The 27610-nt window shown below is 45.6% G+C and overlaps 1 protein-coding gene across 5 annotated transcripts in view; it reads right to left on the bottom strand.

Moving 5' to 3' along the window:
- Positions 1 to 27610, bottom strand: part of FHOD3 (formin homology 2 domain containing 3) — a 381469-nt gene that overhangs the window by 46605 nt on the left and 307254 nt on the right. For 4 of the 5 annotated variants that reach the window (XM_079783592.1, XM_079783590.1, XM_079783588.1 and 1 more), the window contains 3 exons: positions 25841 to 26055; positions 8047 to 8319; positions 913 to 1793 (listed from right to left, as the gene is read on the bottom strand). In XM_079783592.1, the coding sequence (XP_079639718.1) occupies positions 913 to 1793; positions 8047 to 8319; positions 25841 to 26055 (1369 nt within the window). The remainder of the gene's footprint in view (positions 1 to 912; positions 1794 to 8046; positions 8320 to 25840; positions 26056 to 27610) is intronic. The other variant, XM_079783591.1, reaches the window with a different exon arrangement.

Genomic DNA, 27610 nt, shown 5'->3' with positions numbered 1-27610 from the left:
CCGAGAAGTGAGGATCATCTTAAACCTGTTTTAAAACTGTACCACACCCCAAATCACAAGGGTTTTAAAAACAACAACCCACCAGTTCTTTAATATCTGTAAAGAAGACCCAAGTCATTAAAACCTGTGATGCAGGACGCTGCCGCTTCCTTTCTCGTTAACCGTGACTTTATCCTTAATGCCCAGTAACTTCATGAACAGTGCTTCCCATTTATAAACGGGGATATGACATCTCTATTAAAAACACCACAGCAGCAAAGCCTGCAGAATTCTCAGACACTTATGAAGAATCAGAAATCTAGATGGATGCGTAATATTTATAGGATGCCAACGCTATGGCTATTTGGAACTATCTAGATAGTTGCTGTATGCTGATGCAGCCAGGAATTATTCAAAGAAATGGCACTTGAATTATCTGTCTTTGCAAAAGCATTGTGTGGTTACAGCTGAGGTTCAAACTACTACTTTCAGCTCTAATCTCTGAAGGTAAGAGTAATTAATCACGTGGATAAAATCCATGTGTTGGATAAATTAGCAAGTCTGCTTTCCTCTAGTTGGGAGGAGGAGGGCGGGTGTCAACATCTGCTGTCAGGTGATGCTAATATTCCTGGGTTAACCTTTTGGTTTTTTCCTCCAGGTTATTTGGGTCTTTGAAAGCTACTTTACTTAATGGTATTAGTGGACTGCTATCTACGTCAGCTAATGGGGCCCCTTACTCATTTAGCTTACACCTAGGATGGGGCACAAAGAGTAAAATGTTAAAGGTCAGATTTTTATACTAACTGCCCCCCCCCTTTTTTAACCAAACAGCAAAAGCAGCACAAAGGGAATTTTACAGACAACAAATTTCAGCCCCACTCCCCAGCAGAAAAAACTCTGCAAGTCAGGAAGCGGGCCAGATGCTGGCGGTACCTTTGAGACGGACAATTCCTTAGACTTAGACTCGAACAGGTGCTCCAGCTTGGAAGTGTCCACCTTGATAGGTTCCAGTTTTGACCACAGGAATTCTCTGCAGCGCCGGTTGTTCTTACAGGGCCACTCAAAAGGCCGCACTTCGTTCCAGAACAGACGGATGGTCTTCTTTTTCTTCGTGAATGCCGGCTGACCCCTGGGTACCTGGGGCCACCCTAAGCCCTGAGGAGCATTGAATACTGGAGGAGGAGCCAATAAATTACCGGGGATGGGAGGGGGAGGCACGCTGTCCAGCAAGGGTGGTGGGGGTGGGGGTGGCAAACCCAGAAAGGTAGGTGGCGGCGGGGGAGGCGGCCCAGGGGCCTCCCCGTGACCCAGGTCCACGTCTAGGACGTCGATGTCATCCTCCTCTCCCAGGTCGGTGAAATCCATGTCTTGGATTCTGAGCTCCCTTGGGTTGGCCATGAGCTGGTCCCAGATGTGGTCGGATTCCGTCTTGGGCTGGGGGGATGCTTTCTCGGGGACCGTGTCATCGGGCTGGGTGTCGGAGGAGACGGGCCCTCTCCCTAGGTCCCCGCTGTTGAATTTCTCCGCGAAGGCTTTCACACTGCCCCGGTTGTCCAGGCAGCCCACATCCACCCTCCTGACACTCTCGTCCTGCGCCAGGGAGCTGGCCTGCAGCGTGGATATCCTGCTGGCCAGGCTGGGCACCGCCTCTGCCCCCTGCTCAGCGCCCGCGGGCTCGCCCTCCCCCTTCTCCTCGGCATCCGTGGGCTTTCTGTTATGGGCATACAGCATGTCCAGCATGAAGCGTTTGTTGGTGAGGATGTCGCCACACTGTTCATTTACACTGGCATCCTGAACCCCCGCGGACCACAAACCTGAAAGCAGACAGGAGAGAGAAAAATGAGAAAGGCTCAGGGCCACACCCCGAGAAAACCAGTTAGGGAATCTGTGGGCTTTCTGTGCACAGCCACTCAGAGGAGACAGGGAAACAAGACCCCCGAAGAGGAAGGCGGTCATGGCTGACAAAACACCCTTGACCAGGTGCAGATGCTGCATCTAACGCCCAGTGACCTGCTCCAGGACCCGTGACGCCTGTAGGTGTGACACTGCCCAGGCTCCTGCCCAGGCTCCTGGGAGACTTTTCCTGACCTTTACTAGTCACCATGACAGCTGGTCAGGACCCAGCCACAGGCGACCAAGGGGCTTCTGTCCTAAGGACACAGGGAGGCAAGGAAGATGCGCCCTCCCCCACAGAGGTGTCAAGAGAGGCTGTGGGGTTATTTCCATCGTTCTCCCTCCTCCACATCGCACCAGGGCAGCTCAAATCACCCAGAGAGACGCACACACCATGCCACTGGTTGCACTTTAAATTCAGGAGACCCTTAAAGCTGCCTGACTGTCTCTCTAAGACCTCTGCTAGGTGACCTTTCACACCCTCCTCTCTCCTCTACCCGCCTCACCTATCTCATCCTCACAGTGTGGCCCTGCTCCCTAGTTTAACAACTTCACAAAGCCAGAAAAGATCCTCCAGGGCTTTCATTCCGCCTCCACCTGAACATGGTCTAACTTCACCCATCTTAAAAAAACACACAAACAAAAAGTCCACCATTAACTCCACTTATCCCTCCTGCTATAATCCAACTTTTCTCCTTTCCTTTAAAGTAAAGATGCTAATGAGGTGTTTTTGTGTTTGTTGGTGTTTTTGTTGTTGTTTTTCTCACTGTTTCCAGTTTCTCTGTTTTCTCTTGAACGAGTCTCAGGAAGTTTTTGCTCCCTCCACCTTTCAAACCTGCTCCTTTCCAGGTGACTGCTGACTTGCCTTCTGCACTAGCCCCAGCTGATCCCCTCCTCCCTTACTTAGATCCTTTACTTGCTTCACTTGGCTTCTGGGACATTGCACTCAGCTGGTTTGCTTCCTTTTTTCTGGCTGCCCCTTCTCAGTATCCTGTGCTGATTCCTCCTTTATCTTTAACCTTGAAATGTCCTTGGACCACTTCTCTCCATCTATACTCACTCTCTTAGTTACCATCTCATCCAATCTCAGGGCTTTAAATACCACCTTCTGCCCTTGCCCCCATCCCCCTCACGGAACCTGGTTCTCCTGCAATTGTTTCCTGTCTCAGATATGGAAACTTCAGCTTTCTGCCAATCCCCCAAATCTCGGAGTCATCCCTGACGCCTCCTATTCTTTTATCCCACACAGAAGGGCATCCTGTTAGTTAAATGGTCATGTTATATCCAGAAACCAAATTTTTTTTTTATCACCTCCCCTGTCACAACCCTGGGCTGAGCCAGCATGGTTTCTTGCCTACAGCAATGCAAGGTCTCACTGGTCCCGATTCAACTCTTGCCCCTCCACAGTCAGTTCTTAATACAATAGCCATGTGATGTGTTAAAATATCTGATCATACCTTTATGCTCAAAGTCTTCTAATGATGTCACATTTCCCTGAGACAAAAAAACCAATGACCTTGCAACGTTCATAAGCCTCGTGTGATCTCACCTGAATTGTCTTTCATCTACCGCCACCACCCCAGGTGGACAGACATGAACATTTTCGGCTATAGCAGCTCCTTGGCATTCCTCGGACTCCCCGGGCATGACCCAGCCTCAGGGCCCTTGCCCCTCCTAAACAAACTGCACCCAGTTAATCGCACAGTTTGCTTCTCAAAACCCTTCAAGTATGTATGCCTTTGCTCAAATAGTAACTTCTCAGCAAAGTCTTTCCCAAACACCTTATTTAAAATTGTGCAATGCTCTCTCTCGCCAACACTGTTTATCATCCTTTCCTGCTTTATTTTTCACCAGAGCACTTATTACTATGTAACCTTCCACATAATTTTCTAATTTATTTTATTGCTGTCTTGCTGCCCCATCACTGGAACAATAATAATTAGTGGTTAAACTGTCTTCTTCATTGGAATGTAAACTCTACAAATGTTTTGTTCACAGTTGTATCCCCCACATCTAGTATGAATGAATGAATGAATAAATGAATGAATGTTCAGGATGTTATTCCTCTGAACTTGCTTCCTAAGGGCTGGCAGGACTACGGGGTAGGCATTTCAGAACGTGGGTTCCACCTGATAGCAGGGCCTCCGTAGATACTTGGATTGGGAGGTGATAGGAGACCAGGGAGGTGGTAGGAGACTGAGGCCATCGATGTGAGCACGGGGAGCTTTCATTTTATAGAAGGAGACGAGCCCTATCAAACATGCTGGGGAGGACACTGGTCTCGCCCACAACTCCACCTTGGACTTAGAAGAGCCATTCAGAGGGGAAGCACAAGCCCCATGTGCTGTTTCTTCCAGTGCAGCTTTTTTCTCCATGCTCCACTCTGAGTGGCCTAACCTCCCCAAGGGACCAACATCAGCAAGGAGCTTCGGAGCCCTCCTGTAGGTTCCACAAACAAAAACACGCTTCACACCACCAAAGAGACAGGAGACGGCATATGAGCGCATGACAGAAAAATCTGGTTATTTGGAGTCCCTACAACTGGTCATACAGCCCGTAAACAGGGAGACTGCTTTGACGCCAGAAGGCTGGAACAGATACAGTGGCTGAGTCTCTCTCTCTCTCTCTCCCAGATTGCCTCACTCTTTCTCCATTTATTGGGAAATGTTGATAATTTCTTATTTTGGCCATAGGGAGAAGAGCATAATCAGGTAACATTTTAAATGCCGGTCTTCTCACTTGCCCTCTTCATTCACTTAGGTCTTCTTACATCGTTATGTGGGGTGGTTCTTTGTCCCTAGTTTTTTCCTCTGCTCTGAAGTCTACTTTATCTGATATGAATATAGCTACTCCCGCTTTTCTTATTAATGTTGGCATACTATGTCTTTGGCCAACCTTTAACCCAAACTTTATATCTGCCTATATCATTATATTTGAAACTAGAGGCCTGGCACATGAAACTCATGCATGGGTAGGGTCCCTAGGCCTGGCCTGCGATCAGGGCTGATCTTCCCTGGCTGCCGGCAGCTGGCCTCGCCCTCCGCCCCCTGCCGCCACTGGTTGCCCTCTGTGTGTGGGGCCACCAGCAGGGCGATTGGGCCCTGGCACCACCTGCGTCCACCGCCACCCACCCCCGGTTCCCAGTTCCTCATTGGGCAACTGGGGCCTGCAGGCTGGGGGCAGCTCCTGCTTTGAGCGCCTGCCCGCTGGTGGTCAGTGCACATCATAGCTAACCGGTCCTTCTGCCGTCGGGTCGATTTGCATATTATGCTTTTATATATATAGATAAGTTTTGTACAGACAGCATAGAGTTGGGTTGCATCTTATCCATTCTGTAAATCTCAGTCTTTTAATTTTAAAGTAATTATTGATATGTTAGTGCTTAACTCTCCCATTTTACTTGTTTTTTTGTTTCTTTTGTTTTAGTCCTGTTTCTTCTTTCTTGGTCTTGGTAGCTTACTTGAACATTTTTTTAGAATTTCAACTTGATTTATAGTGTTTTGGAGTATGTTGCTTTGTGTAATTTTCCTAGTAGTTGCTCTAGGTATTACAGTACATACACTAACTCATTAGTCTCCTGGTATTGATGTTTTACTACTTTGTAGTATAGACACTTTACTTCCATTTAGATGCCTTTACCCTCCCCACTTTTAAAATATAATTGTTATAAGTATTTCCTCTACATATATTGAGAATAATATCAAATATGTGGTAAATTTTTGCTTCCAACATCAAATATGATTGAAGAAGCTCATGAGGAAAAAGACAGCCTTTTAAATTTCCCCCTATTTTTACCCATTCTGTTGTTCCTTTCTGATATTTCAAGTAATCTTCTGTCTTCATTTTCTTTCTGTTCAGAGGACTTCCTTCATCTATTCTTTAAGAGGAGGTCTGCTAGTGACAAATTCTCTTAGTTTTTCTTTAACTGTATTTATTTTCCTTTCATTCTTAAAGGTTATTTTTGCTGGATATAGAATTCATGGTTGACACATCTGGTTATTTGGAAGCTACTGGGTGAGGTGAGGATGGGGAGATAGACAGCCACAGATTTTCCATTAGTGCATGTCTAGGGCAGGAAATGTATTAATAATAAAAAAATATTTTCTGTTAGGCAATAATTTTCCCAATCTTTTGGCTAGGAGAATAAACTTTACTTGATGCTTCATTGCCATGTCATTCAAGTCTGAAGGTCCCTAGGTAGTCTGATTTATTTGCACCTCTCAGTGTCTCCCTATGATTGGTTGTTCTGTTATGCCCAGGATGTTTATAATTTAGTTGTCAGAGGAAGAACCTGGGGGCAATGGAGCTTCTCAATCTTAACCAGATGCCTCCTCATTAATTTATTCATCAATGGTTTTGCAAGCCCCTACTGTGTTCTAGACACCCAGCATGAGCTCACAATGAACAAGACAGACATCCCCATCCTCATGAAGCTTACAGCAAGTGGAGACAAAGGACAGTTACACACGTAATTACAACAAAGTGTCGTGAATGCTACAATAATGCCTTGCCATACGATAATGCATGGAATGGGACACACGAAACAAAGGAAAAGAAAACTACACAACCAGAATAAGTTGAATATCTTTCAAGCCTTGCAAGTTCATTTCCAGATAATAGATGCAATCATTAGAATAAGATTGGAAATCATTTTGATGGTCTTTGTTATTTAGTTGAGAACATTCTGAGAAGCAAGAGCTATGCTGAGAGAGCTGTCCTGACTCCACAGCTGCTAATGGTGCCTGAGCGGTGGGATTTTTTTAAGAACCAAAGAGCTATCACATATAAACATGATCACATCTCTTAGCACCAGACTGAAGCAGAAAAGCCACTGCAAATCCCTAACTCCTGAGGGTATACACTTGGACACCACTAGCTATTGTTGGAAAGTCAATGGTCCTTCCCGGGGAGCAGAGTCTCCATTTTTGGAAAGTTATCCTTATTTGGAAGAATATTGGATAATCTAATCCAAGAAAGTTTTGTTCCCTGGCTTATGTTTACTAAACCAACTCGTTGATATGTTTTAGGCCTGCTACACCTAGTTATGAGGAATAACTCTGAAAGCTATTCACAAACATAAAACATTTTAAGGCCAAAATGTAATCAGAAAGACTTTCCCAACACCTTGTACAATGACCATAATTACATTAAATGTGAATACACAAGTAGAATTTAGGAGACTAACTGTAATCTGACTTTGAAAGAAATTTAAAAAATAGTAATACATTTAATACATCTTAGCACATACATCTTAAACTAAACAGACACAAGATTTTCAATGCAATGTTTCCTAAGATATAAACCAGAGGTGGAGAACGTCTGGCCCATGGGCCATATAAGGCCCGTGAAATCATTTAGTCTGGCCCTGGCCAAGCATTAGGGGTGAGTTAATTAAATGTTTGACCAAATATAGCAGCTAATTTTTAAGTTAATAATTTTGTATGGCCTGAGAATGATGTTATAGTATCCAAATGGCCCTTGGCCAAAAAAAAAAAAAAAAAGGTTTTCCACCCCTGATACAAACTAATAAAGTCTTTTTGTCTTCTTTTGACTAACATTGTAGTAAATAAAGTCTAATATATTATAACTGGTGAAAATTCAACTACTAACTATTTTAGACTAAGCCATTGATTGACAAGTCTCATGGGAAACATTTTGGCTCCATTCATTCATTCAATTTTCATTCACTCAACCATGCTTCAGAGATAATGTATTCTTAATCTGTGAACTAACAAGCCAGGCGTGGGTCATGCCACTGGTTGGCGAGCCATTGTGGAGCTTTTATGCTGCACTTAGGGCTCCTTGAATATATGTCACTCTAAGCTCGATGAAGGTTGGCTGTAAGACTTACCTCCACTCTGGGGACTGTTAGTTGACAGAGGTGGCTCCCTGCCAGCCTGACAGCTCTCAAGCCATGGGTAGGAAAGCCAACCCCATGGTTTCACATACAAATAATAATTTAAATGATTATATAAATTATTTGCAATTTCTACAACCCTCTGTGGCTCCCTCCCCAAGTCCCTACTGTGGACTAGCATTACATGTAATCCCTAATCATAAAGTCACTATTACATGATGAGTGAGCTGGGCCAGCCGGTCACCTCAGAGGCCAGCAACCCAGGACCCCCGCCCCGGGGTCCCCTGGAATGTTTATGGAAAAAGGGGCTTGATTACCAGTGCCCCTGTCCCTGGCGAGCTTGTCCTCCTTCTCCTCCCTCTCTAACGTGCTGCTGGAGGACGAGATGCTCGAGGCAGAGCAGTTGTCCCTCTCGTTCACCTCCTCGTTCCGCCTCTCCTTCTCACTGAGGGAGGCTCGCTCTTCCAGCTCCTGCTCAACTTCGCTCTCAGTCCCCACGTGGGCAGGGGCTACTTCCTGGTTGGCCTCATCGGCCACCTGCCCCACCTCCTCCTCTGGTCCTGGTTCTGGCGCAGGATCCTGGGTGCTTGCTGGTGGAGACAACAATGGAGATACAATCACAAGAGGAAGCATCAAGCATGGTGTGAGGATGGATGTGAGCTTGATTTCTCTGTGCTTTCCTGGCAGGCAGAATTCTACAGATGGCCCCCAAGACTCCTGTCCCCTGGCGATTCAACCAAACATGGTCTGGGCACTGCTAGGAAGGGACTGTGCAGCTGACATTGACCTTAAAATATGGAGATCATCCAGGCAGGCTTGATCCAATCCTGGAGCCTTTTGAAAGCAGGATGCTTTCTGATTAGCAGCAGAAAGGAAGTCAGAGATATTGGAAGCAGGAGAAGGATTTGACACCACGCTGCTGGCTTTAAAGATGGGGGACCATGTGACAAGGAATGTGGGTAACCTCTAAAAAGCTGAGAGTGACTCCAGGCCTACAGAAAACAAGGCATAGGGATCTCGGTTTTATAAGCTCAAGAAACTGAATTCTGCCAACAACCTGAATAAACCTGGAGGTGGATTCTTCCCAGAGTCTCCCCATAAGAGCCCAGCCAGCACAACCTTGATTGTGGCCTTGGGATACCCAAGGCCAAGAACACTGCTGAGTCATGCTGAACTTCTGACCTACGAAAACTGTTGGGTAATAAATGGGTGCCATTGGGTAATAACTGGGTGAGCTCAAGCCCTAGATAACTAATACATGAACTTTCTGCCTCTTCAGGGAAAGAGAAAAAAAAATCAATGGTGAATCAAGTTGGTAAGCAAGTAGCAGTTCGATGTTTTATCAGTGGCTACACCAATGAGGCTTGTCACACTTTGCTTGAATTGTTTGCTCATAATGTAAACTAGTCCATACTTTTGAAAGCTGTGTGAACAATCCCTCATGGGCACAGACTATTTGTAAACCTCTCAAGACTGGAAACATGACACCTGTCCCAAGGTAAATGCCCTGCCCCTGTGTGCCGTCCTCTAGGGAGCAGAGGGTGCCACAGAGGGGCTTTCTTTGCGTGCGTTTGCTGAGCAAACTCTCTGCTGTGGGCTATAGATAAGTAATAAAATGATTGGGAATTCAAAAAATAAAATCTGAGCCAACTGCCATATATGAGGGCCAGAAGAGTCAGACTGGCCACCCCTGAGGATCTTTGACCAGTGAGGGCACAGACACATCGAGGGAATCTGACATTGTGCCCCAAAAGTGTGAGCTCAAGCCCTAGGCAAACACAAATTCAGATAGGATCTGCCCGTGGCAGGATCTGTGAGAGACCTTGCCAGACCCCATAAGAACAAGCAGACCAGGGAGCTCTCTCTCTGTGGGGGTATCCTGCCAGCTCAGGTGAGCAGGGATGGCTGGCAGTGGGGAGTGCACAGTGCCCCACAGTAGGCCAGGCAGTGGCATTACTATGGGTGAGGAAAGCTCAGCATCCCAGCAAGAACTCATATTGTCAGGACTCACTGGGCCAGCAGCCCCGCCCCTCATCTGCTCTCAGGCTGCCTTTCTCTAGGAATGTGTCAGGGAACTTGGGAGGGAGGCAGGCAGTGAGGAGGATGAGAGGTCTGGGTAACTTCCAACCTCCACAGGAAGAAATACCCCTTGGTGGGTACCCCCTGCCCAGTGCCCTTCAGGTAAAAACTGGGTGTAGAGGATGGAGGGCCTCTCCCTTTGCCTGCCCATAGCTTGATGACACGTTGTACACCTTCCGTTGGGGATCCCAGCTTAATACAGGAGTCTCTTCCCTGGGAGACTGCAGGGAGGGAGGCCCGGCAGCAAAGGCCCCTGCTCTCTACCGGCCGTCCCTGCTGGGTGTCTCCAAGAGGGACGGTTATAGGAACTGGTGATAAGGGGGCAAAGTTTCTGGGTAGAGATGCACTGACTGGCAGTAGCAGGAGGAAACCATAGGGCATGACCGTGAACATGAACCTACATGCCTATGAATGGGCATGTCAGGCACTTTTCCTTAAAAGCCAAACTGGGCTGGTACAGGGAAAGAGTGAACCCATCTTTGAGAAACATTCCCTTTGGTGTTGAAGGAACTGTAATGGTAACTTCTCTTCATCTGATAATAGAGTATTTAGCAAAGAGATACAAAACCCTCTCTCTTTTTACAAACATGGCGAAAGCAGAGTTTCAGCAACAGCAGTGTCATCATTTGGTTGACAGAAAGCATCTGTTCTTGCGCACATTAACTTCAGAATAGCCACATCAAAACGAAAATGTGTTTCCAACAGCCTTGCATGTGGCATGCATTTGAGTTGTAATTGGGGAGCATATGGCGCAAACTGGCGAGGGTGTCTCCGGGTGGTTTCATTATTGACAGGGAGACGGGCGCAGTTGGTTGCCATAAGTCTGTGTCTACTCACCCTCCCCAGGAGATGGGCAAAGTAGGAAGGATTCAGGACTTGATGGTTGTTTGACTCTAGCCTACATGCACCCCACTGTCATTTCCTTCTATAAGCAGAGACTCTGGCCTTTGATTAGCCAGCCAGTGGCTGCCTGGATAGGTGTGGGAATGAGCATGCAAGCTCTAGGAAGCCACGCACCCTTGGGAATAAACAGTGCAATTGCATCTCCCCACTTTAGGGCCTAGCTTCAAATATGGAGTCAGACGTTTATATGTGTGATCCACTGGGGTGGTTTCTCTTTTTCATTAGCTGGGGAGCTAGTCATCTCTGAAACTGATCAAACGCAGACTCAGTGTCTACCAGGTCTGACCGCAAATCTGTGGTATGTGAGGTTGTCCTAATGATGAGCAAATTAAATACTATTCACACAGACTCAAGTCAAGCAAAACCACCAAGGATGGAGAGAGTGAAGGCAGAGAGCAAACACATAGCTGCTCATTCCCAACGATCTCTGTACACATACATCCGGTAGCACCTGTGCCATTGACCTAACATCAGCCTTGTTTTCAGAGGGCTCCCCACATGGCTAAAACCCATCAGCAAGTCACAGTGGTATGTGGCCAGGCACCTATGCGAGTTCACTGGATGACAAGTGACAGGAGTCCCTGGAAGGAGCAGCCAGGGTCCTCGGCTATATTGATCGAACAGAGGAACAAGGGCAGAAGGTCCCTGAGGACCAAGACCACGCCTGCCTCTTATGTCCAAGTGCTCCCAGCGAGGCCCTGAGCCAGCACCTGCTCACAAAGTTCTTTCTCGGTGATACTCAGGAAGCACCCTGAGAGTACCCACGAAATTCCAGATTTCTGCCCCCCTTTCACATTATCTTTCATCAGGGCCTCCCTCGTCAACACCCCCTTTCACACCACCATTGCCTTTGAGTCATTGCCCCGCACCAGGCCGGCTGCTCTCTGGACAGACACAGGGAATAGTACCATCTACACTCCTTGAGTCCCCAAGAAATAGAAGAACTAAATTAGTCTGCAGGAAAAGTCCAAAAGACAGCTAAGGTATTTGCCAACACCCGGGGTGAAAACTGCTCACAACTTCCCACTCTCGCTGGTCCCAGTATTTATGAGCCTTTCTCTGGCCAGCAGTGGTGCTGGTGGCGAGAGAGACAGTGATGCAAGACAGACCTGGCTCTTGCGGAGGTTACAGAGGAGCCAGGGATCCTATCCTTCCTGCCTGGCCTCTGCCTGGCAAAGGTGGGCCAACCTTGCTACTGATGGACCCAGGGAAAACTCAGCCCTCGGCTCCCTCTAGACACAACTAAAAGTATTCATCAGCGTGGCCAGTGTTGCTCAGTGGTTGAGCGTCAACCTAAGAACCAGGAGGGCATGGTTCCATTCTCCATCAGGGCACATGCCAGGGCTGCGTGCTCGATCCCCAGTAGGGGGCGTGCAGGAGGCAGCCGATTAATGATTCTCTTTCATCACGATGTTTCTCTCTCTCTCTCTCTCCCTCTCTTCCTCTCTGAAATTAAAAAAAATATTTAAAAAATATTTTTCAATGTTACAGCTATTCTAAGAGCAAAAGCATGATGCCCTGGAGGGTATGGTCAGGGTCTTTGGGGTGGGATGTGTGTATCTGAGCTAAAATGGCATTTAAGCAGAGTCTCCAAAGATGACAAGGAGTTAAAAGGGGGAAGTGGACATGAGAACGTCTGGGCAGAAGGAGGAGCGTGTGCAGAGGCTCAGAGCACAGGGTGTGCTGCAGGAATGAAAGATGCCAGCATCGGGGGTCAGGGCCACGGTAAGAGGTAAAGGCCTGGAACCTGACTCTCAGGGCCGTGATGGCTGCTCAAGTGGAGACAGGCGGTGCTTCAGTTTGTCTGAGAGAAGCCCCCCGATTACAACTGCATCACAATCAAACCACACTTCCTGCTGGAACAGTTCAGGCATGCCTGCAGCTGTGAGGGAGGCTCCTAGTCTGTGTGGAGCAAACCGACAGGAGGCAAATGCTGCAGACCAGGAGGCAGAGGCGGGTCCGTGGACTCAAGAGCAGAAGGAATGAACTGCACTGCTGGGAGAACGCAGGGCAAGTGACTGGGACTCTGGAGAGTGGGGTGAAGTCTTCTGTCCCAAGACCCACTGGGGAGGTGCTGTGTTAGCCTTCAGGGAAGCAGGGGCTGCTGCAGGGCTGCCTGTCTGTCGGGAGGTCTTCTAATTGCCCTCAGAAAGCTGAGGCGGAGGAACCGGTAAAGGCTCAGGCCAGGGGGCCGGTAGGCAGGGAGGGACAGTGTGGCCACTCCCCACTTTGCCACACTTGTCCATACCCACTGCACCTGCCAATCTCCTCTAGGAGAAAGGACACAGGCAGCTGACGCATCTCTGGGGCTGGGCAAAGGAGGGGGACTAGGAGGACTTGGGCAGGTGCCTGAGCAGCTCTTCTCCTGCGGGCGGCTTTGAGTTTGGAAATAAAAGGAGGACATGGCAAGAAGTGCCTGGCAACATGCAAGGTGTCCAAACCTGGGATCTGTCCTTCTGGACCACATCCTGAGAGAGCAGGCTGATGGGGGCTTGGCACTTCCAGGGGCGCTTAGCCAAGGCCAGAAGAATGCATTTGGCCGGGGCCTGCACTGACCTGATGCAGAGGGCTTCCAACTAAATTTTACGGCTGGCATCAGGGAGTGTAAGGAAGAAGAAAGAAGTCAAAATTCAACTGTATGAAGGAATATGGTAATGGGTCATTTAGGTAACGTGGAAGGAATAGCAGGAAGGAAGATGTGTACGGTATATTCAGAAGGAAGTACCCAGGAGCCTGGTTGTTACCATCCTGGAGGAAGGACCCATGACCTGAGCATGGTCACTAATGGGAATTCTTTATCCAGAGGAAATGGACTTACAGGAGAGAGAGGGTGGGGAGCCAGGATGGGACCATTAATAAGAGAACCCCAGGAAAAGAGGGAACACTTAAGTGTTTTTATTGAGGGAACATAAGAGGGTGGCCCGTCAGGTGACTGGTACTCCCCTCATGCAGATCACAAAGGTGGGAGAGCGATGAGGACAGCACAGGCCTTGAGGATTTCAACCACTCAGCCCTGGTCCAGGTCAGCCAGGGCAGACATCGACCCACACCAGCTAGTTCTCTCTGTCCCCCACAAGGCCCGGCACCAATTCCTCATCTCCTCAAAATCCTCAGGCCCAGCTTGGCCTTAAAGAAAGAGGTTACTATGTATTGAGTACCTTCTATACACCAGGGAAGGCCTAGATATCATATCACCTTATTTTTCTCACACCAACATTATGAAGGTTAGTGTCCCCTGAGAGAAAAGAGGAAACAGGTTAAGAGGTTCAGTGGCTTGTCCAGGGCTACACTGTGGGCTGGACACTCGCAGATTGCTCCTCCAGACCCAGTCGCTGCTCCGCCCTGCTGGCCTCTATGGAGAGCACCTCCCAGGAGAGACCAGCCAAGGTGGGCAGAAGGAGAGGCTGGAGTATTTATGCCCCCACTCTCTTCAGATGGGTCACAATTTGGCAGAAGCAATTAGTCAGGCCATTAATTCTGTCCCATAGGCTCCCTCCCAAGTCTACAGAGATCTTATTAAGTTCCTCCAGGCTAGTTTCTGGATGTTTCCCCACCCTCAGATGGTCCCCTGACCCTCTGCACACCTCTGTAAGGAATCCCTCAGGCCCCCTCTGAGCATGCGCCATCTTCCAAAAGGACTCACTGACAAGCTGAGCAAATGCTAGGATTTGAACCTCGAATGGCCTGAACAAAAAGCTCGGGCTGTGAATCATGATGTGCCTGTGTGGTGGCTGACTTAAGCCTTAAAGGAGAAGTATACTATAATCATTTCTTTTTTTAAAAAAAAAGAACGGTCGGCACAAATGTTCCAATTCTGCTTTCATCGATGTCCCTCACAGCAGAGTCCAGAGTGTCCAATTGGAATCTCTTGTCATGCGATTTTTCTTTGAAGAGATAAATTGCTGGTAGAAAGATCTGAATTTAATAAGACGTTGGGTGGCTTCGATTGATTTCAATCTGTGATGGTGTCTCGATGACTTTGCCAGGACTTGGCTTTCTGGCAGGTCTTATGAAACCAGAGGCTGGGCCAGCCAGTTCTATAATAGTGACTCCAAATTGCGTAGGTTCCAGGGACCTCCCCAGTTCATAGCTAATAACTAACACCATCGACTTTCAACTGTGGCTGAATCACAGAAATGTGAAAAAGGTCCCAAGAGAAAAAGCTCAGAACTTTGAAAATTCTTTAGCCTTTGCTTTTGGTGTTGGGCCAGCTCTCTCTAAGCTGTTCACTCAGATCTACTCTGCTGCTGGGTTTCTTAGCATCGCTACTATGGATATCTGAGATTGGATAATTCTTTGTTGTGGGGGGCTCTCCCGTGCACTGTAGGTTGTTTAGCAGCTTTCCTAGGCTTCTATCTACGGGAGGTCAATAGCATCTGCTCCCCAGTTGTGACAACCAGTCATATCTCCAGGTACTGCCAAATGTCCCCGAGGGGGAAGGGAGTGGTAGCAGGGGGTGGGGAACAATTACCCCTGGTTGAGAATCACTGCTCTGAGTGAATAGCTTCATTAGGATGGGCACAAACTCGGCTTACTGAAGCTGTACAAAAGAAATACTTTGTCACCTGCAAGATTCTGAGTCATCAGTCAAATGAACTTGTACGCCTTTAAATTAAGCCCAGTTTTGTTCTCAAAGTTCAGAGCTACATTTTCTAAACCATTAAGGCCGAAGCTGCCTCTTAAGATGAAAACCATCCATGGTCAAAATTACCTTCAGAAGTCCTTTTGGAAGATGCCACTTTATAAAGCCCATGCCCATCCTCACAGTTCCAACCATCAAGGTTTTCATTTCGCTTCAGTGGAATGCTGTCAGAAATACCGAGCTTGTCACCATGGGCCAGTTATCTTCAAATACAAAAACTTAAACTCTAAAACCACATTTGATGTAGGAAGTCATTCATGCTGACACATAAGAGTCAGGAATGGCCCAAGAAAGAAACAGATCTGTGGCCCTCGTGTCATGCTCACAGGGGGACATACGCCTGAATTGATGTTGGGCAGGATTATAAACATGATTAAATTGTAACTTCTACTCCCCTTTCCCTTTGCATCTCAGATTGATTATGTTTCTGACCTAGTTCACTTGGTTAAACATATATATGCTACCACTCCACTGTAGTATCATGTAGGACAAAAAGAAGCCAGTTTTAGGTCTAATTATTCTAATGGTTAGCATATAGATTCTATTTCACACCATAATGAGAAAATTAAGAGTGATTTGAGATTATTGTATCATTTATTACCCTCTCATTATTTTGAACTTGAATTTTATGCATGATTTCAAACATCAGCCCCCATTTATGAAGACTTCCTTGGAACTTTTTAAATTTCTATTTTAAGGTTAGGTCTTGTCCTGGTTCAAACAGAGTCAAACAGGATCAACCCTAATATCTGTTTGTCATTCCATGCCCAGGAGAGCTGGTGGAACTCCTGGGTTAACTACATGATCATTTTCTTTTTATTTCCTTTTTTTTTTTAAGAGAAGTAGACTTTTAATGTGTTTTTAAAATATATTTTTATTGATTTCAGACTGTAAGGGAGAGGAAGAGAGAGATAGAAACATCAATGATGAGAGAGAATCATTGGTTGGCTGCCACCTACACGCCCCCTACTGGTAATTGAGCCAACAACCCAGGCATGTGCCCTTGACCGGAATCAAACCCAGGACCCTTCAGTCTACAGGTTGATGCTCTATCCACTGAGTCAAACCAGCTAGGGCCATTTTCTTATAAGAGCAAACTGGGAGACAAGCATAGCTTCAAACTGGCAACACATTTCAATAGCACCTATAGCTCTTGTCAAGCCCCAGACAGAAACATCAAAGATGTCAACACAAAAACTGCTATTTTGGAAGAGATATACTAGTGTTAAAATGGATAGTCCTAAATAACAGCTAGAAAATACATTGATTGAATTTGAGGGTGTGTTTTTTTCCTAATTCATATTTTTTCAGGTTGAGCAAGATAGAGTTACTGTTAATTAGATGTTCCAATGTGATTAGTAGCAACCTCATTCATTCCATAAATATTGATCTAGACTTTTCATGAGCCAGGCACTGTGCTAGGCACAAATAAGTCAGATGTGAAAAATTGTCTTCATTAAAATATTTTTCAAGCCAAAGTGGTCTCTTAAGTCAGAGTCAACAAATATTATAATATCAAAACAACTAACATATAAGGAAAATATTAGCTCTTCCTCCCAGTAGAGTATGACCAAGCCTAAGCAGAACCAGCTAGCCTGAGATTGGGGTAAAACTAGAAATCCACATTTAAATTCTTATTGCAAAAGGTTGAGTCTCTCTCACTTACATCTACTCACTAATGGATGTGGCTTTCCACTAATCAATGATTCAGTTTATTTGCGCTTGTTAACAAATTCCTTCACAAAGAAATGGAGAAAATTTCAATTAAAATAAGGGCAGTTGAATAAGTATTTTAATTATAAATTTGTTGAGGATCATTCTCTGAATTTTCTCTCTTTTTTAGAGTTTGATTTCAGAAAGAAATAGCCCTCATATATTATGTCAGCTTTGTAAAGATTCCTTCTCTATAGTAGGTCACCATCATTTCTTCATTTTTACAGAGTGGCCTATATAGTCAAAGATGTGTCCTCTGTCATGGTCTGTGTAATAAATATTACAGGGGAAACAGCTGTCTCTGTTGATTAACGTGTCTGCTTTCTTTTTTCATGTTGTTTATTCATTCATGAGCTCATAAAACAATCATTAAATGCCTATTCTGCTCCAAGCATTGGGGGATAACAAAGGTGAGTGCAAGCATGGGTCCTCCTCTGAGGAACATACAGATGAGGAGGGAGAACGATTGGATATGAAGTGAGATAAGCCCTGTATCTTAGGGACACACAAGCTGAAGGGAAATGGAGAAGAGGAAACAAATAATGCTTTATGGAAGGGAAGATGCTTTAACTAGATAAATAAAACTCCAGTGGCACCTAGTGGAAGAGGGCAGTCAGGCACAGAGGCATACCTGAGAGAACACAGCACCTTCCAGGTACTGATAGCACTTTGGTGTTGATGGAACATAACATGTGGGGGTGGTTGTGGTGGTAAAAGCCTGCGTGTAGGGACTAGATGACCAATAGTTAAGGTCTTAACTTTATGTTGTAGATAACGGAGTACCACTGGAAGATTTTAAGAACAAGGTATAGATAATGACTTTTTTGATTGGGTTGCTAAGAGAAACCTAGAAGATGTAAGATATATTAGAACCAGATCAGAGATGGCTAAGACTGGGACTAAGGCACTGGTGATAGAAAGATAGGAAAGAGAGAAAGAAGCACAGAAACACTTGGTGATTGACTAGATAAAGGGAAGAACAGTGAGGGAAGAGTAAAAAATTACATGTATGCTTCCAGTTTAAATGACTAGGCCAAGAAAGATGGTCTTAACCAGATGAGGACTAGAAGATACAAGTAGGTTTGAAGGTTGAAATTTTATGGGTGAGAGATGGGTTACATCTCCCATCTGAATGTCTGGCACCCATTAAGTCTGCAGTGTCTGAGGAGCATTCAGATGGTGATGTCTAAAAAGGCTGAATACATGCTTCCTGAGCTCAAGAAGGCCAAGGCTGAAGATACAGACCTAGCCCTAGCTGGCTTGGCTCAGTGGATAGAGCGTCAGCCTGCGGACTGAAGGGTCCCAGGTTTGATTCCGGCCAAGGGCACATGCTTGGGTTGTGGGCTCCATCCCCAGTAGGGGCTGTGTAGGAGGTAGCCGATCAATGATTCTCTCTCATCATTGATGTTTCTATCTCTCTCTCCTTCTCCCTTCCTCTTTGAAATCAATAAAGAAATTAAAAAAAAAAGAAAAAGATGCAGACCTAGCAATTTTAGCACATGGTGGGTAGTTAAGATTCACAGGTAGGAATTCAAGGTCACAGCCATAGGGTGTGGCATGAAAAGAGAGGGTTGCTGGAGAAGGAACCTTGGGAAAAACCTGACACGTAAGGGGCAGATAGAAAAACAGTAAGAAGATTGAAATAAAATGATGAGAAAATAATAATAATAAAAATGTAGAAGACATGAAAGTCAATTAAAACACCAAGTCTGGAGATTATCTAGTGGGATACACAGGAACCCAGAGATGCTGGACCTAGAAAGTCAACAAAAATCTACTGAAACTTCTCACTGTATCTAGTGGAGGAGCTTTCTCAGAGGATGTTCCACTTCAGAAGGCTCCAAAGATTCTTGCCATGCTCAGAGGCAGATACGATGCATTCCAGGGATTCTCTTGAAACAGCATACTTTTAGGGACTAAAAAACCACTGTGTGATTATGTTGCCCCACATAGCAGGCATTGTATCATTTAGTACAAATATCTTATGGAGGTTGGTGATGGAAAGATAGGGGTGCTAGATGGAAAAGGGGAGTGGTGAAGGTGACAGAGTGGTGATCAGGTCCTGACCACAGATAAAGACTCTAAAAGGAACCAGCGAGATCTTCATTTTTACTATTTCCCAGTCTCAGTCACTGACTCTGAAGAAAATTCACAGTACCTCCTGATTAAGAATGCTCATTGTCCCTACCTGTGGAAGCCTCCTCACTGTACCTGGAGCATTTTCCCAAGGCTCCCACCTGGAATGCAAAGCACTGATGTCTTTCTGGATTCCCTGTTAGCACCCCTAGGTGCAAAAAAACTCATGGTGCAGACTGGGTTTTGGAGCTCCTGATCCTCTTTTGCTATGTCAAGAACAAACAAGCTAATTACTATTCAAAACCTTAATTTTTTAATTTACATTAAACAGATTTTAGGATGCAAATTTGATTATAAAGGTTGGTTCAAAACCATTATAATCCAGTGCTTAGAAACAATTCTCCAAGCGTCTCTTGTGTTCTGCAGTCCTGCAAGCAGAGGCACTGCTAGCCTTTGCTCTGGACTATCTTTCTAAGGATGTGTGCAAACAGCCTTGGAAAACAGAGATAGTGTCTCCCTCTACAGCACGGGACAGGTTTATTGCCCACGGTGTAAAAGACAATGTCTTTCTCTGGGACAAAGGGAAGACATGCTAACTGCCCACCCTCAGAGTTGGAATCCCTAAGCTCAGGGTTTCTCTTTGTGTGCATTCAGGCACCATTTGTGCCTGTACATATCACCTTGCGGGAACTGGGGCTTGGAAAATGGCACAGATGCTGATATTCTGGCTACTATTGTTGTTATAAGCAATTAAGTTATTTGTCTCTGATCCAGAAGTTTCATGTCTTCTGCCAGCAACATCCATGAAATTGTGGCAGGCTAACTTACCAGCTTACCAAGTACGGTAAAGTCTTAGACCCTTCACAGATTTTGATACCCGATTGCTATCTGTAAAGTTAAGTTGATCACATGACAACCTTCTTTAACAGCTTTCCCAATGCCATTATTTGCTTTGTCTTTACTTAAGTATACTTAAGTAAGATTCATAATTTGTGTACATCAAAAGGATTCAAGACTGCCTGGTTGGTGTGGCTCATTAGTTGAGCATTCACCCATGAACCCAGAGGTCACCAGTTTGATTTCCGGTCAGGGCACATGTTTGGGTTGTGTAGGAGGCAGCGGATCAATGCTTCTCTCTCATTAATATTTCCGTCTCTCTCTCTCTCCCTCCCATTCCCTTCCTCTAAAATCAATAAAAACATATTTTTTTAAAAAAAGAATTCAAGACTATTTAATGGTCTAACATATGGTGCAAGAAAATGCACTGCAGGCAAATGTTCTCTATAGGAGGAAAGATGGGAAGGTTTTCCTTTTTCCATGTTTAGAGAGCATGAAATGGCAAGGCCAAAAAAAAAAAAAAAATTCTAATGATTTGCAAAGGCTCTCAAAAAGAACTCCATAGCAGGTGTAGCAGGCAGGGCCTTAGCCTTGGGTAGAGTTCCTGAGATATTTTGTTTAATTGACCAAGTGGCATCAAGTAGCAGCAGTAAGATGAGGTATGGGGAGGTGGGGCTGCCCTGAGTCACAGAACCACAAGGAATCTGGTTTCCTGCCAATGCATGAAATAAGGGACTGGAGGTGTCCAAAGCTTTATGCAAAGGAACTAGCATGCATTGGGCTGATGATTGATGATATTCTGCTGCTACTGTGCCAACTGGAAATAAGATACCAGATGTCTCTGATATCTCCCATGTGGATTAGGTAACTTAGAATAGCATTTATGCCTGAAGAAGATTCAAAACATGTCACACAACGAAAATGACAAAGATGCTCAATGACTGGTAACAACAGCTATGATGATGAATAATACCTACATGAAAAATGATTATTATTTAAACAAATTGAACATTTCATGATATAGGTATATGTCTATATTTTATTTATGGATGTGAAGATCAGGAAGTTAGAGGCATTATCCTATTGACCAGTACTTTCAACACTAAAATATCTAAGAGAAAATATCAGCATACCATGTCAACAATTTCTGTGAATGCCTCCAGGTGAATGCTGGTGAGTAGGACATGGCCATATACATCATGGTTTATATCTCCAATGGCCAAACAATGAGATATTTGGAAATATCTAGAAATCCAATGGTAGGTAGAAACTAGTATTGAATATATTTTTCCCTGACGGATCTCAGAGGGAAGAGGGGGTGGTGGTGGAGGGGTAGGGAGTGATTACTAGTAACCAAAGAACTTATATGCATATTTGCATAATCCATGGACATAGACAATAGTGTGGTGAAGGCCCAGGGTGGGGCAGGAACCAAGTGGAGGGGGGCATCAGGGGAAAAAAATGGGGGACATCTGTAATACTCTCAACAATACAGATAAAAAAATTAATATAGTGTGGTAAAATTTTCAAATGCATCTCCAAAGTAGTATTTCTGTGTGCAATATATGAGTGGGGCAAAGTAGGTTTATAGTTTATTATTTTCAAATGGAAAATACAATAATTAATAAATAATAATGCAAGAAAAAACTGTGTTTTGTGTACTCAACTGTCAACCTACTTTTGCCCCACCCTGTAGAGCACTAAACTAAAACTAAGAAAAATAATCCAGCCATTATACATGCTTTCATGGTGTCACTAGTAGGTGAAAGATACTTATAAACACTTGATGGCAGCTTCCTTCTACCAGGAAAGGCCATCCGTCTCCATCTAGTTTCAGGAGGGACTTGTTTGTGTGAGCCAAGGAGTAAGGAAAGAACACAGTTCTAATTTCCAAGGAGGTAGTTCAACCTTGAGACACCATGCAGAGACCACCATCAATGCCTGGTTTTGAGATGAGTGGTTTTCTCCACTATTTCCATGAGATAGGTTACCTAGATCTAACACCTGCTGGGATAAAAGGTTACCTTGCTATGTTGATTTCACTTGTGGGTACACGGATTAGTTTTAATCCTCAGGGTAACTTCCTCAAGAGTCATATCCAAGAACTCTATCCCAATAAGAATGCTGCATCTTTTTCTCTGGTTTATGAGAATAATTTACTTGTTCATAGAGTCATCTGTGAGTTTTTTGAAATAGTAGTAAATAAACTTACTAGACAGATATTCTGATATATACCACCAGAGCTCAGGGAAAATAAGAAAAATATAATTAAAGCAATGGATGAAGAGATAGGCTCTTCCATGTTTACCTAAATTTTGGGCTGACTGTCTCTGTCAATTAGAGCACAATGCAAATGAGAACACATGTATGTGTTTCTTCCTCACTTGGGCCTGATAGTTTCACACAGAGAAAAAATATTCAGGCCAGCACCACTAAATTCTAGGCAGTATTGGGACAAACATCCGCCATGAGCCACAAGAGGGCCAGATGGAAAAACAATTCAAGCACACACTGACCTGAGGGTGGGGGTAGTGGAACAATTCATACAAGTTACAGCGATTTAGCTGGGAAGGTTTGGGGCCGAAAGATCTCACTAGATGGCACACAATGCTACGGGTGTTTTAGCATTAGCCCTTCCCTCTTTAAAAACATATTTTGTAAGAGAAAAGGTAAAGAAGCTTTTGGTATTTTCATATCTTTTGCTATTAAAAGTTGTCCAGAATCTGAGTGAAGAGTTTTAACAAAAGAACCCAGGAAGTGACCTTTAATCCCAAGGTACACAGAATTCGATAACAAATATACATCTTTTTGTAAACAGAATTCTGAAATGTAGGCCATGATATTGCAGATACTGGAGAGAACACCACCACAAATACTGTGATACCATGATGGCCTGAGAAATGGCTGGGCTGAGCGCCAAAACAATAGCTGTACTCCCAGCAGGGTGCCAGCACCTTTTTGAGACTGGGTAAGAGATGGATACCAGCCTCCCCATTACTTACTCAGATGCACAAGGTATTAACTAGTAGTATTCGGGAGGAAGGGGCAGAGCATGGCAGAATTATCACACAATTCCACAAGGTGAAAGAATGAAAAAGCGAGTCAACCCCTGGCACATTTGGACCACATCATGCCAGGTGTTCGGTGCAGGACAAACATCTGGATGGGTGATTATATTTTTTTATTCTTCCTCCAGATACTGGGATATTGTAAATGTTAGGGATAAGCAAAAAATTACTTTGATCATTTGAAAATGGGAACTGGGCCCTGGCCACTGTGGCTCAGTGGATAGACCGTCAACCAGCGCACCAAAGGGTCACAGGTTTGATTCCCAGTCAAGGAGATGTACCTGGTTTGCAGGTTTGATCTCCAGCCCTGGTCAGGGATCATATGGGAGGGAGGGTATCTCTCTCACATTGGCTCGCTCTCTCTCTCTCTCTCTCTCTCTCTCTCTCTCTCTCTCCCTCCCTCCCTCCCTATCCCTATCCCTATCCCTATCCCTATCCCTATCCCTATCCCTATCCCTAACCCTATCCCTATCCCTCTCCCCCATTTATCCCTTCCACTCTATAAAAATCAATGGAAAAAATATCCCTGGGTGAGGATTAACCAAAGGGAAAGAAAACAAGAAAAGAAAATGGAACCTGGTAAAAAGAATAGGATGCTAGGATGTTTCAAAGAACAATAACAAACTGGGCTGAGGGAATCCTTTCTGTAATGCCAACTTCGCATGTCTGTCCTAAGGGCGAAGGTCCTCAGGTCAGAAGGCACCCTCAGCAGTTCTTTCTGAAACCATTCTCTAGTAGCGTTTCTCCTCACACACTTATCATTTCCAATGGAATGATTCACTTAGGTATCGGGACAAGAATGTTAGAATACTCTACTGGTCCCAACTGACTTGGATGAAAATTACTTAACATGGGACAGACAGCTCTTTTCGATTGCACAAGAGCCACTGCTTTCTTTCTCAGAAAAAAGCAAACATCACACAATGCTGTGGTATCAATCTGTAATTATGTCTAAATTCAAGTTCCTATTCTTTTTTCAGAGGCAGAGGTCTCTTACTGTATGATTTCAGTCAAACATTTGCTCAGTCTCTATTAATTTCTTCTTTGTAGAGGAAAATGACATTTGCTTTTTTAAAAAATATATTTTTATTGATTTTAGAGAGGGAGAGAGAGATAGAAACATGAGCAATGATGAGAGAGAATCATTGATCAGCTACCCTTTACACATCCCCTACTAAGGATCGAGCCCGAAACCTGGGCACGAACCCTCATGGTTCATAGGTTGATGCTCAACCACTGAGCCACACTGCCTGAGCTGACATTTGCTTTTTATCTTCCTGAAAGCATACTGAAATAACTTTATGTTCTCCAAATGCATATTGTATGTACTCAAAACAGTATTTTCTGTGTCCTTATTGAAGTTTAAAATGTTCTTTTTCATTGGCTAGAACAGCCTCCGGTTTGACTCTTATTGGACAAAATACTTAAGGAACTCTCTTTTTGCCACAGATATCAACTAGATTAAAATTTTTGAGGACAAAGACTATTTAGAGATACTGACAATTCCCTCAGCTTGGGGCCTCTCTGTATTTCACAGCTGAGACAACCATTCTGTAAACTTCTGGAGGTACAACAATTAGCTTGAAAAGTCCCAGGATCAAGTGCAGAACTCCTTTGCAGGGAAATGCTTTTCATATCGCCAGTTCAGTCAGAGCAGCGATATCAGGCAGGGTTTGGGAAGCACAGAGTTGTCACAGAACAGTCATTTTTCCCGATTCTCAGAGTCTCAACATTTTAGGACCGACATTACTCATCCATGACTGAGCCATCTGCCTGGGACGGTCTTCTGCGGCTCAGGGACCAGGAGGACTGGCCGAGATGCAAAGCCCTGGTGCAGCCAGCCTGCCCTGCAGAGCGGCCGGTGGCCAGGAGAGCCAGCGAAGAATTGCACAGACAGTTCTGTTCCGTTACAGACAGTTCTGCTGAGGTCACGGAGTCCTGCCTTGTTTAAATTAAACTTGACGCCATATTTAGGCAACCCTCCTAGAGTGAAGAGTTGCGTGTCCCTGTTGTCTCCGTTGGCTCAGTCTCTCAGGCGGCAAGCCCTAATACTCGGTAAGCCCACCGGTGCTGGCTGCAGGGTTAACCAGCCGCCACCGTGGAGGCGCCTGTGCCCAGAACCACCCCCTCTGCTAAAGTGAAAGAAAACGGACCCACAGGGTGCGCAGCAGCCAGGAAAGCAGCTGATGCTCCGAGGCTGCAGTGCACAATGTCCTTGTTTTCCCCCAAATAAAGCGAAGGCGACGGGGAATTTTTCCAGGGCCAGCCTGCCTGTCTGCACACACGCACCTCCACCCATGCCACGTGCCAGTAATCTTTACTATTTTCCTTTTTATTTTCTTGACATTTAATGCCTATGTTCACGAGGTCCACATTTTTCTTTGCCTGCACTGCTTAATTTTATTCTCCATCAGTTTAATTTAAACCAGACCGACAATCCCTCGGGTAAGAACATTTCAAAGTGGCCACTTTATGGGGCAGATCCAATAAAGAAATAACATCCAAATGATAGAGGGCTACGTTAAAACCCTGTGATTTAGAATGAGATGTCAAAGTCAGTCTTATCTTCGGATTTTTTTTCCCCAATGACCATACACTGACCCTCTTTACAATAACTTTGCTTTCATGGAAGTGGTCTGAACACCCTCTTGCACCAGTGGCAGCCCAGGCTGCAGTCCCCGCTAAGCCTACCCTTAGCTGACTGTCAGTATTCGTTTGAACATAGGAATGGGTACTACTGCCCAGAAAAAGCCTCTCTGGTGTTAATGAGCCCTCCCCTCTCCCAGCACTCACCTTGGGGATGCTGAGGTATTCCTGGGGAGGACGATGCTCCCGGGAGAGCCTCTTGTGAGTCTAGAGATGAAGGGCTGGGACTCAGAGGGGCGGGGGCGGCCGGGGCTGCCGATGAGGTCAGGTCCAGGGAGAGGTCAGCTCTGCCCCGGCTCACGCTCCGACTTCTCAGTTCCTTCTCGTGCGCCTCAGCTGCCAACTGCTCCAAGTATTTGTATCTGAAAGTGAAATTCCAAAGGGTTTCCGTAAAAAGAAAGAGGAGCCCGTGGCTGATGCTTGTTTATGGATGAAACACCTGCAGAGAGAGCTGGTTTCCTGATGCCGAGCACAGCGCGGGGCTGGCTGGAGGGCCCGCTTGCCAGGAACGCCCAGCAAAGCCAAGACGCTAGTGATTAAACATCCCGCATCAGGCACAACCAAACAGCCGGCGAGCGGGGGGGTGGGGGGGTGGGGGGGGGTATGTGGTGTGCACATCACACAGTCCCCAGACACCGGCTCGCGGCTACAGAATCCTAGTTTGCTCTTTTAGGAAACATTTGTACAAATAAGCAAAACAACAGTAATGACCATCTAAAAGGCCCCACAGTGACAGCTGAAAACCACACACCCTCGGAGCTCACAGCTGTGAAATGGGAGGGTGCCCTTGTGTGGCAAAGAGAAACAGTGCCCCCCAAATACCGAAAGGGGGTGTTGGACCCAGGCCTCCCTGAATGTCTGAACCTGCTTCAATGCTCACAGCAATGCGACTGGAATTCACTTTGTTCTCCCGGTGTCGACCATGGAAACTTTTTTATATTCTAAAATATTTCTGAGTCGGACTCAGACATCCAATAGCTTGGACCTGACGTCACATATAGTTTATTCATCAAAGTCAGTTGAAAAGAACAAAGATACATCTGTTTTGCATTTCAGGCAGGCAGAACCCACTAACTGTTTATTAAGACCAGCTACCAATCATATTCCGCATGGTGCGCTTTATAGATCAGACCAAAATAACTTTGAAATATGTGCCTCTTCCAGATGTCTGCTAATTTTACCCACCATTATTTGTTCAGAAATAAATTTATGGACCCAGCTGTAGCCGGGTTCTGACTATCTTACCCACCACTAGACTTTGAAACAGCTTATTCAAGACCCTCCCTCACATCCACCCAGATGTACCGCTTCAGTTCCCCCCAACGGGCAAGAGCCCAGCTCTGGCCCACCACTGCCCCCAGATGGCACTCCCATTTCACCGGGATAAGAAAGGCGGGGCACCTATGTGAGACCTGCAAAAAATGCATTTAGAAAGCACACACTTCTTCATTTATCCTGCAGGTGGGCGTGGCTCCCATCTGTCACCATCGCCTCCTCCCTGCCAGTCGGGCGGCAGCCCGCCCCGGGCCAGGCTCACACGCACGCCTCCCAGGAGGCTGGCTGCCTTGGCCACCACAGCTGGAAGCGATCGGGGCCTTGCCTCAGAACTCATGTCGGATATGTAGCCCATTCAGCTCAGAGGGCATTTTACATTTACTGCCTGGCACACTTAGTCAGCTTTTCACATGCGTATGGCTGTTTTCAACAAGCAGATAATAGGATTTTTGAGAACAGGAAGATTACCCTCCTTTGTTCTTTGCCTCGGTGCCTTGCACTTGTCCGCTGACGGGTAGTGAGCAAAGTGCGCAGAGAACCGTGCAGGGCAGCACCCCACCTGCAGGGGTCCCCTGCGGCACGGGGTGCAATGCGGGGGGGCAGTGACTTGCACAGGAATGGCTGATAAAAGGTGTGGTGGGT

This window comes from Cnephaeus nilssonii (assembly GCF_951640355.1).
Source record: "Cnephaeus nilssonii genome assembly, chromosome: 11".
Taxonomy (NCBI): Eukaryota; Metazoa; Chordata; class Mammalia; order Chiroptera; family Vespertilionidae; genus Cnephaeus; species Cnephaeus nilssonii.
This window is presented reverse-complemented; position numbering and strand designations above follow the sequence as displayed.